Source organism: Barbus barbus (assembly GCF_936440315.1).
Source record: "Barbus barbus genome assembly, chromosome: 24".
Lineage (NCBI taxonomy): Eukaryota > Metazoa > Chordata > Actinopteri > Cypriniformes > Cyprinidae > Barbus > Barbus barbus.
Genome location: NC_136752.1, coordinates 20,867,685 through 20,879,111, shown reverse-complemented (window position 1 = coordinate 20,879,111; position 11,427 = coordinate 20,867,685). Strand labels below are relative to the sequence as shown.

Here is an 11,427-nt window from a genome sequence, read left to right as displayed (position 1 = left end):
TGCTTGTTATAAAAATCTGATTGTAATTTTTGGTGTTAGCATTGCGCGTGCACAGGTTTCAGATGGAGGTAGCTATACTTGTGTGGCCTCCAACAGAGCTGGAGTGGACAACAGACACTACAATTTACAAGTGTATGGTGAGTTAATCTGTTTGTATTTCCAAAGATCAAGTTTAGGTACATTTACAGTGAAAATGTTCATTTAAATGACAAATTTGTCTGCTATTTCTAATATTTTATTGTTATGAAGTACTGAATTCATTAATGACTTCATGTCTTGTGCCATTTTTCTCAGTTCCTCCCAGTCTGGATGGGGCAGGCAGTACAGAAGAAGTAACAGTTGTGAGGGGAAACACAGCGTCTTTCATCTGCATTGCAGATGGGACGCCTAGTCCGACTATTACTTGGCTGAGGAATGGTGCAGCAATGCCTAAAGATGCTCACCTATCGCTCCTCAACCAAAACAGCACCCTGCAGATTTCCCATGCAAGAGTCAACCACACCGGACGCTACAGCTGTACTGCACATAATCAGGCTGGAGACGCAAGCCGACACTTCAGTCTCAAAGTATTGGGTGAGAGAATGTGCAACAAAACAAAATGACTAGACTGAACTCCTTCTGTCACAGACTCATTGACATCTATCACTGTCTCTCAGACCCACCACGGATCAATGGCTCTGGTGTGCCTGCTGAGGTCTCTGTGGTCGTGAATCATGTCCTGGAGCTGGTTTGTGAGGCTGACGGCATACCTTTACCCTCACTGACCTGGCTGAAGGATGGGCGGCCGCTGCCTCAGACAGATAGTATACGGCTCCTCAGAGACAGTGAGGTGCTCAGAGTTGCTTCTGCTCAGGTAGGAACTAAAAATGGGCAGTAGCATTCTTGTTCCTGCCTTTTCTTAATTGCTGCTGAATATGACACAAATGATACAGGTTCCTAAATCCCATTGTGCTTCTTTCATGTTTGTGCCTTCTTCTGCTGACTTGCATGTTTTCAAACAAATGTAGGTGGAGAACACTGGAAGATACACATGTTTGGCCACCAGCCCTGCTGGAGATGATGATAAAGAGTTTCTTGTCAGAGTGCATGGTGAGTCTTAAAAGCAGTTAAAATGTTTTCCATTGTTTCAGACTAAAATGTCACCTCACATAATTTGCTTGACAACAATCGTTTCCAACAGTTCCACCCAATATTGCTGGTGACAGGGGTGTGCAAGATTTGTCTGTCCTGCAAAACAGACAGGTGACCCTTGAATGTAAATCAGATGCAGTTCCTCCTCCAACCCTCACCTGGCTTAAAGATGGAGCACATCTGAAGGTATTCAATGAAAACAACATTCAGTATTAAAGCCTGGAGAGAGTTACAACACTTACACCTGATGTGACAGATGAGGTTTGAATTTCAAATGGCAGAAATAAAAATACCTTTATAATAAATTGCCTATGTTTCTCATTTATAAGTCACTAAATGAATCTGCTAAATGCAAAATGTAAATGTAGACAGATTATCAATAATCATTCATTTTTTCTTGTATATAGAAGATTTTATAACTTTTATAACCTTCCTAAATACAAATGGAAGAAGTTTCAAAATCAGGGACATTCTACCTGTTTACTTTACTTTTTTACTATGTTTTTTTTTTTTTACATATACTGTACCATTAATATTTAGTAATGTTTTTAAAAGAACAGTAATATTACAATTTAATATAATAATTTTCTGTGATAGCAAAACTGATTATTAAGAAGTTATATGCTTTCATGCTAAATAGCTTTTGCAATGCTTTCTCCAGATGTCTCCACGGGTACGTGTTTTGTCCAGTGGTCGTTACCTGCAGATCAACAATGCAGAGCTGGGAGATGGTGCCCAGTACTCTTGCGTGGCCAGCAATGTTGCTGGAGAAACCAGACGCCACTTCAACCTTAGTGTCAATGGTGACCAGCAATTTCTATATATGTTGAGGCACCTGAGCAAGAAAAATATTGTGGGTTTATGTGTATGAGCATATGTAAATGCTAAAATAAACATTTTATTTGCAGTCCCTCCTACAATAAAGGATGGTCCTCAGTCTGTGTCAGTTCATATCAATCAACCGGTGGTTCTGGAGTGTGTCGTGAATGGAGTACCCGCTCCGCGCATTACCTGGAGGAAGCATGGAGCCATCCTGGCAGGAAACAACCCCAGGTCAGCACTCAGCAGCACAGATCACTTGAGAATGTTTCACAGCTCTCAGTTTTGTTCATGGCAAATAACAAACACCCTATACGTTTAGGTACCGGTTTGGTGAGGATGGTTCACTTCACATCCTCTCAGCACAGGTGACCGATACGGGACGCTACCTTTGCATGGCCACCAACCAGGCAGGCACAGAGCGTAAGAGAGTAGATCTGCAGGTTTATGGTGAGTCTTGAAATATATGCAGTGAACTCACTGATTCTTAAATATGTCTGTTGCTTTTCATGTACATTTACACATTAATGCATTTGAGAGATGCTTTTATCCATTGCATTCTAGGTATACATGTTTATAAGTTCAAGCGTTTGCATATCACTGTTTTTAAATATTTTGTTAAATATCTTAGGAAATGTCCTGACATACAGTAAACACAAATGTTCTCTTTTACTCCAGTGCCACCCTCTATCACTGACGGTCCCACTAACATCACTGTGACAGTGAATGTCCAGACCACGCTATCCTGTGAGGCCACCGGCATCCCCAAACCCTCCGTTCGCTGGACCAAAAATGCTCAAGCCCTTAACACTGACCAGAACCAGAATATGTACAGGTTCAGCCAGGTTTCCTCCCTCTCCTCTTATCACCTCTCACTGTATCGCCAACCAAATGAGCATTACTCTTAGTTTGGGTCAGAGTAGGACCCTGATGCTTAATACCGCACAGTAAGACACTTGAGATTCACGATTGCGTCCAGTTAATCAGTTTGCAATCTGTCCTCAGGCTGTTGTCGTCAGGCTCTCTGGTTGTCATCGCACCCACAGTAGAGGACACAGCGCTGTACAAATGTGTCGTATCCAATGAGGCAGGCCAGGAGAGCAGAGCCATTCAGCTGACAGTACATGGTGAATCCCTACTTCTGTATATGATATCCATGACATCTATATGTGAATTTCAGGAGGACTTAATGTTTATTTCCCTCTACAGTTCCTCCTTCTATTGCTGATGAGGCCACAGAGCTGGTGGTGAGCAGACTGTCCCCGGTGGTCATTGGCTGCACTGCCTCTGGAGTGCCTCGTCCTGTCCTATACTGGAGCAAAGATGGATTGAGACTAGCTAAAGATGGAGAAAGCTATACGATATTACCATCAGGTGAGCTTTATGTAGTAACAGTGTAAAAAAAAATAAATTGAAGTTTGAAGTTAATCTGAATGTTACGTTTCTATTTCCTTGGTTTATCTTAGGTCCTCTTCAGATCACAGCTGCAGATCTGAGTCACTCAGGCCGTTACTCTTGTGTGGCCAAGAATGCTGCAGGCACCTCTCAGCGACACGTTCAGCTCACAGTACATGGTAAGAGATGTACAGAAACAATAAAACCCAACATGCTTCTAAAAGTGCTACTTAATGTTTTTTTTTATTATTATTATTTGTGGCTAATAAGATTGCATATAACAAATTCCCATGTCTGACTCCACATATTTTCCTCTTTAAAAAATTTTGTCACTTTGTCAATTTTTTTTTATTTAACAATTGTTTGTATTTATATTTTATAGAAACTCCAGTAATACAGTCACACCCCTCAACACTGGATGTGATTTTGAACAACCATGTGACCCTGCCTTGCAGAGCCAAAGGCTCCCCTCGCCCAACTATCACCTGGCAGAAAGAGGGCATCAACATCTTTACCGCAGGTGAGAACAAAAGCTGTGCCACTGTGGGCATAATTGTGAAGATTTCCATGTCTTTACAGTAGCATTTAATTGCTAAATTTTATTAAAGAATAATTTATTATTTAAATAAATATTTAATTAATGTATATGGTTAATTCTTAATCTACCTAATTATATATATTTATTAGTGCTTTATATATATATATATATATATATATATATATATATATATATATATATATATATATATTTATTAGTTATTTATTAGATATATTATTTGTTAGTGCTGTCAAACGATTAATCGTGATTAATCCCATCCAAAATTTTAAAAAAATTGTTTACAGAATATATGAGTGTGTACTGTGTATATTTATTATGTGTATATATAAATACACACACATACATGTATATATATATTAAAGAAAAATATGTTGTTTATATATTACATATATTTATATATAATATACATTATATGAATATAAATATACACATGTAAATATTTTCAAAATATATACATGCATGTGTGTTTATTTATATGTACATAATAAATATACACAGTACACACTCATATATTCTGTAAACAAAAACTTTTATTTTGGATGGGATTAATCGCAATTAATCGTTTGACAGCACTAATAATTCTATTGTATTACATACATAACATTCAAAACTTTGGGGTCAGTAAGATTTTTTGTAATGTTTTAAAAAGCCTTTTATGCTCACCAAGGCTGCATTTATTTGATCAAAATACATTACAATTAAAAAACTGTTTTTTATTTGAATATATTTTAAAATATAATTTATTTCTGTGGTTAAAAAGCTGAATCATCAGCAGCCATGACTCCAATATTTAGTGTCATATAATCCTTCTAAAAAAAAAGTTCTTGTTATTATTGATGTTGAAAACAGCTGTGCTGCTTAATATTTTTGTGTGACTTTGTGTGTGATTATTGGATGAATAAAAAGTTCAAAATAACAGCATTTATTTATTTATTTTTAAAGTAACATTTCTAAAAATCTTTACTATCACTTTTGATCTATTTACTGCATCCCTGCTGAATAAAAGTAATAATTTCTATGAAAAAAGTCATACTGGCCACCAAACTTGTGAGCTGTAATTTAATTACTATTCAAAATGTAATGATTAATTATTAAGTGAATCATTTAATTACTGTATTCCTTTTATCATCAGGAGGTGATTTTACGGTGCTCCCCAATGGCGGTCTGCAGATCTCTAAAGCCAGAGTGGAGGATTCTGGAACCTACATGTGTGTGGCTCAGAATCCAGCAGGCACTGCGCTGGGGAAAACCAAACTCAGAGTGCAGGGTGAGACACACCTTGTCTGTGATGAAAATTAAGAAACGTCTGTGGGAATTGGTCTAACAAATGTTCAAAATTTTGCTTTTCTTGTAGTGCCGCCTGTCATAACATCTGACATCAAGGAGTACACTGTGGCACTAGATGCATCTGTAACTCTGCAGTGCCACTCAGAGGGTTTCCCCACTCCCTCTATCACCTGGTACAAGAAAGGGCAGCTGCTGAGTGAGTCTGTGCGGCAGCGAGTCCTCAGCACAGGAGCCCTCCAGATCGCCTTTGCCCAACCTGGAGATACAGGCAGATACACCTGCACTGCTGCTAATGTGGCTGGAACCACCAGTCTGGAGATGAGCCTCACTGTAAAGAGTGAGTCAAGAGGATAGAACTGAGATAATTTAATTGAACGTATTGATAATATTGATTAATGCATTGACTGTCTGGTAGAATATTAATAATAATAATAATCAATATAATATTTGTAGAACAGCTTTTTGAATTATTTTTTAATACTTATTTCATTTATGCGATTAATAATAAATAAATAAGATGTATGTACAATATAATACATACATTTTTTTCCTCTTCATCTCTACCCCAGTACCTCCCTCCATCCGTGAAGGAAAATCAGAATTGTCCGTGGTGGAGAACACCCAAGCTTTGTTTACCTGCGTGGCAGACGGGGTCCCACAGCCCATCATCACCTGGGAGAAAGATGACATTTCACTTACTGACACCACCGGAGAATACACAATCCTGCCCACGGGAGAGCTGCTCATAGATTCTGCTCAGGTCAGTGTCATAATCTTCAATCTGCATGTATTCTAAATATGTACATACTGTGAGGCATCTTCTGAGGCATCTCTCTGTGTATGTAGCCTGAAGATTTTGGGAGTTACACGTGTGTTGCCACCAACTCAGTTGGGCAGGACAGTCGCACCATTGGTCTGTCTGTCCACACACATCCAGCCTTCACTGAACTTCTGGGGGATGTGGCTCTCAACAAGGGAGAGCGCCTCCTGTTGACCTGCGGAGTCACCGGCATTCCTCCACCCAAGATCACGTGGGCATTTAACAACAACATCATCCCTGGTATAGATCATCCCTCTAACTGAGCCTACAAATATTCTCAGTTTGCATCCCCTGTAGTTCAGGACTATTAGTTATGCTGCATGTATCAATAGACTGTTACGTGAAAATAAGGAAAGTGTTGTTTCTACCCACAGCCCAGTATGATCATGTTAATGGCCACAGCGAGTTGGTGATTGAGCGTGTGAGTAAAGATGACTCGGGCACTTATTCCTGCGTGGCTGAGAACAGCGTGGCATCTATCAAATCTCTGGGATTTGTCTATGTTAAAGGTAAACATCTGCATTTCTATTATATGCTGACTTTATCTGGCTGTAAAATCAAAAGCAAGTGCAGTGTGAAAAACCTGAATCTCTTGTCCACTTTTTCCAGAACCACCAATAATAGACGGAGATGTTCATTCAAATCGTATTGAGCCCCTGGGAGGGAATGCCATACTTAACTGTGAGGTACGAGGAGACCCTCTGCCCACCATCCAGTGGAGCAAAAAAGGAATCAATGTGCAGATAAGCAACCGAATCCGCCAGCTTGACAACGGATCTCTAGCCATCTACGGCACAGTGGTAAACAAACGCTGCAGTCACAGATACAGCAGCAAAATGGAAAAGCATATAAACTACACTGCATGATTTACCCCAGGTTTTTCTTTTTTTTCCAAAAGAAACTATTTCTTTAACTCTTATCATATTTCAGAGCAAAGAGAAAGTCTCTCTCTGAGTCCATTACCTGCAATATTTTTTCTGCTGTGTGTAATAATTATTACATTATTATAAATATTACATTATTAATTATAATAATTCTATTTTTTTCTTTTTTTTTACCACAAAATACTCAACTGCTCGCAACCACAAACCAAAAAAGTATTATTTCATGTCTTAAAGATCATGGTGAAAAATGTAGGATATAGACTTTTGTAAAACCAGGCTATTATTTTTACAATAAAACAAGAGTTATTATTAACGTTTTTGCTATGAATCCTGGATACAAAATTCAATGCAAAAATTGGGTAACACTTTATTTTAAGGTGTCCATTATACAGTGTAATTGCCTAGTTACCTAGTTACTAGCTACTTAGTAGTAGCCGTTGTACTTACATTAAACAAAATGTACTTACCATGTAACTAAGTTATGGAACAGCCTGTACTTACAGTTTGTAATTATGTGCATGTAATAGGCAGCTACTGTTACACATATGTAACAGACAGAGTCTGTTAAACAGCTACTTATGTAACCAAAAGATTGTTACATATGTGCTGCAGACTGTATACAACGTAATTTTAAATGGAAGTACACAGACATAAGCTACTTAAATTTGGGGAAGTCGTGGCCTAATGGTTAGAGAGTCGGACTCGTAATCCAAAGGTTGCGGGTTCGAGTCTCGGGCCGGCAGGGATTGTAGGTGGGGGGAGTGAATGTCCAGCGCTCTCTCCACCCTCAATACCACGACTGAGGTGCCCTTGAGCAAGGCACCGAACCCCCAACTGCTCCCCGGGCGCCGCAGCATAAATGGCTGCCCACTGCTCCGGGTGTGTGTTCACGGTGTGTGTGTGTGTTCACTGCTGTGTGTGTGCACGTTGGATGGGTTAAATGCAGAGCACGAATTCCAAGTATGGGTCACCATACTTGGCAGTATGTCACTTCACTTCCTCACTTCACTTCAAATTAAAGTGTATCAAGATTGTACTTAAGTGTACCTCATGTGTATATATACTGTACACCTTATCCAGCTGCACCTTAGTTTTATTTAACCCACCAGTACACAGCTTAAATATATGTAATACCTTTCTAATTACATTAAAATTACAGAACATTACACAGGCATAAGATACTTAAAATAAAGTGTATCAAGATTGTACTTAAGTGTACGCGTAGCTGTGTAACAGACTCTGCTTGTTACATATCAGTAGCTGCCTATTACATCTACATAATTACAAACTGTAATTACAGGCTGTTCCATAACTTAGTTACATGGTAAGTACATTTTGTTTCATGTAAGTACAACGGCTACTACTAAGTACTTAATTAGGTAATTACTATGTATTATGACACCTTAAAATAAAGTGTTACCCAAAATTCCTTAATTTTTTGTATTTTCCCCAATTTAAAATTCATAAATAATTAATGTTTGTGTTGTTTGTTTGTATTGTTGTAGAGCGAAGATGCTGGAAATTACATGTGCGTGGCCACAAACGATGCAGGAGTGGTGGAGAGAACAGTCACACTGACCTTACAGCGTAAGTCTACAGTTCAAACCAAAAATGAAAACTTTAGGGTAAAATTATCCTTTAAAGTTAGTAATCTGCAGTCAAAGTCACAAAGAATAATCACACAGGCAATAAAAACGCTAAAATAGCAATAACTTGTGTTACTGTAATAACATCAGTGCTGTTCCACAGGTTCTCCAACCATCACTGTAGAGCCAGTGGAGACGGTGGTTGACGCCGGTTCCACAGTAGTGCTAAACTGCCAGGCAGAGGGAGAGCCTGCGCCTGTTATCGAGTGGTCCCGTCAGGGACGGCCACTGTTGGGTAATGAGCGCATCACCATGCTGAATAATGGTTCTCTGCGGTTCAGTAGTGCTCAGAAAGAGGACACAGCTGAGTATGAGTGCGTGGCCCGAAATCTGTTAGGCTCTGTGCTGGTGCGCGTGACCCTCACAGTGCGAGGTGAGCTAAACTGCACATTTACATTTATAGAGAGTATGCAGTCAGATGTATTGTAATGAGAGATTGAATTGTGTGTGTTTCGCAGTTCACGGAGGCTTCTCTGAATGGATGGAGTGGGGAGCCTGCAGTGTTTCCTGTGGCACAGGAGTGCAGAAGAGGCTCAGACAGTGCAATAAACCATTTCCTGCGAATGGAGGCCGCCACTGCATAGGTTCAGCAACAGAAACACGCAGCTGTCAAGGCAAACCTTGCCCTGGTAAATTAGTTTGTCATCCCTTTTGCTACTTTAGCAGGTCTCTACGTTGTGAGCATCTGCATATGCATCTACATATACACACACACATATATATATATATATATATATATATATATATATACAGTATCTCACAGAAGTGAGTACACCCCTCACATTTTTGTAAATATTTTATTATATCTTTTCATGTGACAAAGCTCAAAATAACACACTGGCCACAAAAGTGAGTACACCCCTAAGTGAAAATGTCAAAATTGGGCCCAATTAGCCATTTTCTCTCCCTGGTGTCATGTGACTTGTTAGTGTTACAAGGTCTCAGGTTTGAATGGGGAGCAGGTGAGTTAAATCTGGTGTTATCGCTCTCACTCTCTCATACTGGTCACTGGAAGTTCAACATGGCACCTCATGGCAAAGAACTCTCTGAGGATCTGAAAAAAAGAATTGTTGCTCTACATAAAGATGGCGTAGGCTATAAGAAGATTGACAAGACCCTAAAACTAAGCTGCAGCACGTGGCCAAGACCATACAGTGGTTTAACAGTACAGGTTCCACTCAGAACAGGCCTTGCCATGGTCGACCAAAAAAGTTGAGTGCACGTACTCAGCGTCATATCCATAGGTTGTGTTTGGGAAATAGACGTATGAGTGCTGCTAGAATTGCTGCAGAGGTTGAAGGGGTGGGGGGTCAGCCTGTCAGTGCTCAGACCATACGCCGCACACTGCATCAAATTGGTCTGCATGGCTGTCGTCCCAGAAGGAAGCCTCTTCTAAAGATGATGCACAAGAAAGCCTGCAAACAGTTTGCTGAAGACAAGCAGACTAAGGACATGGATTACTGGAACCATGTCCTGTGGTCTGATGAGACCAAGATAAACTTATTTGGTTCAGATGGTGTCAGGCGTGTGTGGCAGCAACCAAGTGAGGAGTACAAAGACAAGTGTGTCTTGCCTACAGTCAAGCATGGTGGTGGGAGTGTCATGGTCTGTGGCTGAATGAGTGCTGCCGGCACTCATTCAGCCACTGGGAGTGTCATGGTCTGTGGCTGAATGAGTGCTGCCGGCACTGGGGAACTACAGTTCATTGAGGGAACCATGAATGCCAACATGTACTGTGACATACTGAAGTAGAACATGATCCCCTCCCTTCGGAGACTGGGCCGCAGGGCAGTATTCCAACATGAAAACGACCCCAAACACACCTCCAAAACGACCACTGCCTTGCTAAAGAAGCTGAGGGTAAAGGTGATGGACTGGCCAAGCATGTCTCCAGACCTAAACCCTATTGAGCATCTGTGGGGCATCCTCAAACGGAAGGTGGAGGAGCGCAAGGTCTCTAACATTCACCAGCTCTGTGATGTCATCATGAAGGAGTGGAAGAAGCTCTGGTGAACTCCATGCCCAAGAGAGTTAAGGCAGTGCTGGAAAATAATGGTGACCACACAAAATATGACACTTTGGGCCCAATTTGGACATTTTCACTTAGGAGTGTACTCACTTTTGTGGCCAGCGGTTTAGACATTAATGACTGTGTGTTGAGTTATTTTGAGGGTACAGCAAATTTACACTGTTATACATATCTGGGGACATATCTCGACTAAAAATAAAACAAAATATAATAAAATACCTAACTACATAATACTATTATTGTTAGAAATTGCAACAATATAAAAATAGCAATATAATACATTTATACATTTAAAATTTTAATTAAATCAATAATTAAACAATAATATCCTGGCCAGAGGTGAACTGGCCCCCCAACTGAGCCTGGTTTCTTTCTCCATTCTGTCACATAGGGAGTTTTGGTTCCTTGCCACTGTCGCCTCTGGCTTGCTCAGTTGGAGACACTTGATTTCTAGCGATTATCGTCAATTTGATTTCACAGATACTATTTAAACTAAACTGAGCTAGACAATGACATCACTGAATTCAATAATGAAATGCCTTTAACTGAAAATTGAGTGTTTAGTCTTATTATTATACATTACTGACACTCTATCCTCCAATTTGATACTGTTAAGTGCTTTGACACAATCTGTATTGTTAAAAGCGTTATATAAATAAAGGTGACTTGACTTGACTTGACTTCGACTCACAGTCGAATAATATGTTTGGGGGCGTGGTCAATATACATTACCATGAGTCAAGTCAGACAGTCAGACAGTCATAATTACTGACGTTAACACACAGGGAAAATGTGTAATGGACGACTCGCAGATACAAGCGGGGTAAATAATGTTTTGTGTTTTGATTAAAAGATAA

General features: G+C 39.8%; 1 protein-coding gene across 2 annotated transcripts in view; it reads left to right on the top strand.

The window, feature by feature from the left end:
* LOC306843417 (hemicentin-1-like) overlaps positions 1-11,427 on the top strand; it is an 82,202-nt gene that overhangs the window by 60,542 nt on the left and 10,233 nt on the right. For both annotated transcript variants that reach the window (XM_079374910.1, XM_079374909.1), the window contains exons 67-88: positions 40-137; positions 295-573; positions 657-853; positions 1,008-1,089; positions 1,181-1,317; positions 1,793-1,934; positions 2,040-2,184; positions 2,273-2,400; positions 2,629-2,785; positions 2,956-3,077; positions 3,160-3,324; positions 3,417-3,524; positions 3,728-3,865; positions 5,037-5,171; positions 5,259-5,528; positions 5,761-5,951; positions 6,038-6,251; positions 6,386-6,520; positions 6,621-6,811; positions 8,401-8,482; positions 8,645-8,914; positions 9,000-9,170. In XM_079374910.1, coding sequence (XP_079231036.1) covers positions 40-137; positions 295-573; positions 657-853; positions 1,008-1,089; positions 1,181-1,317; positions 1,793-1,934; positions 2,040-2,184; positions 2,273-2,400; positions 2,629-2,785; positions 2,956-3,077; positions 3,160-3,324; positions 3,417-3,524; positions 3,728-3,865; positions 5,037-5,171; positions 5,259-5,528; positions 5,761-5,951; positions 6,038-6,251; positions 6,386-6,520; positions 6,621-6,811; positions 8,401-8,482; positions 8,645-8,914; positions 9,000-9,170 — 3,557 coding nt within the window. The remainder of the gene's footprint in view (positions 1-39; positions 138-294; positions 574-656; positions 854-1,007; positions 1,090-1,180; positions 1,318-1,792; positions 1,935-2,039; positions 2,185-2,272; positions 2,401-2,628; positions 2,786-2,955; positions 3,078-3,159; positions 3,325-3,416; positions 3,525-3,727; positions 3,866-5,036; positions 5,172-5,258; positions 5,529-5,760; positions 5,952-6,037; positions 6,252-6,385; positions 6,521-6,620; positions 6,812-8,400; positions 8,483-8,644; positions 8,915-8,999; positions 9,171-11,427) is intronic.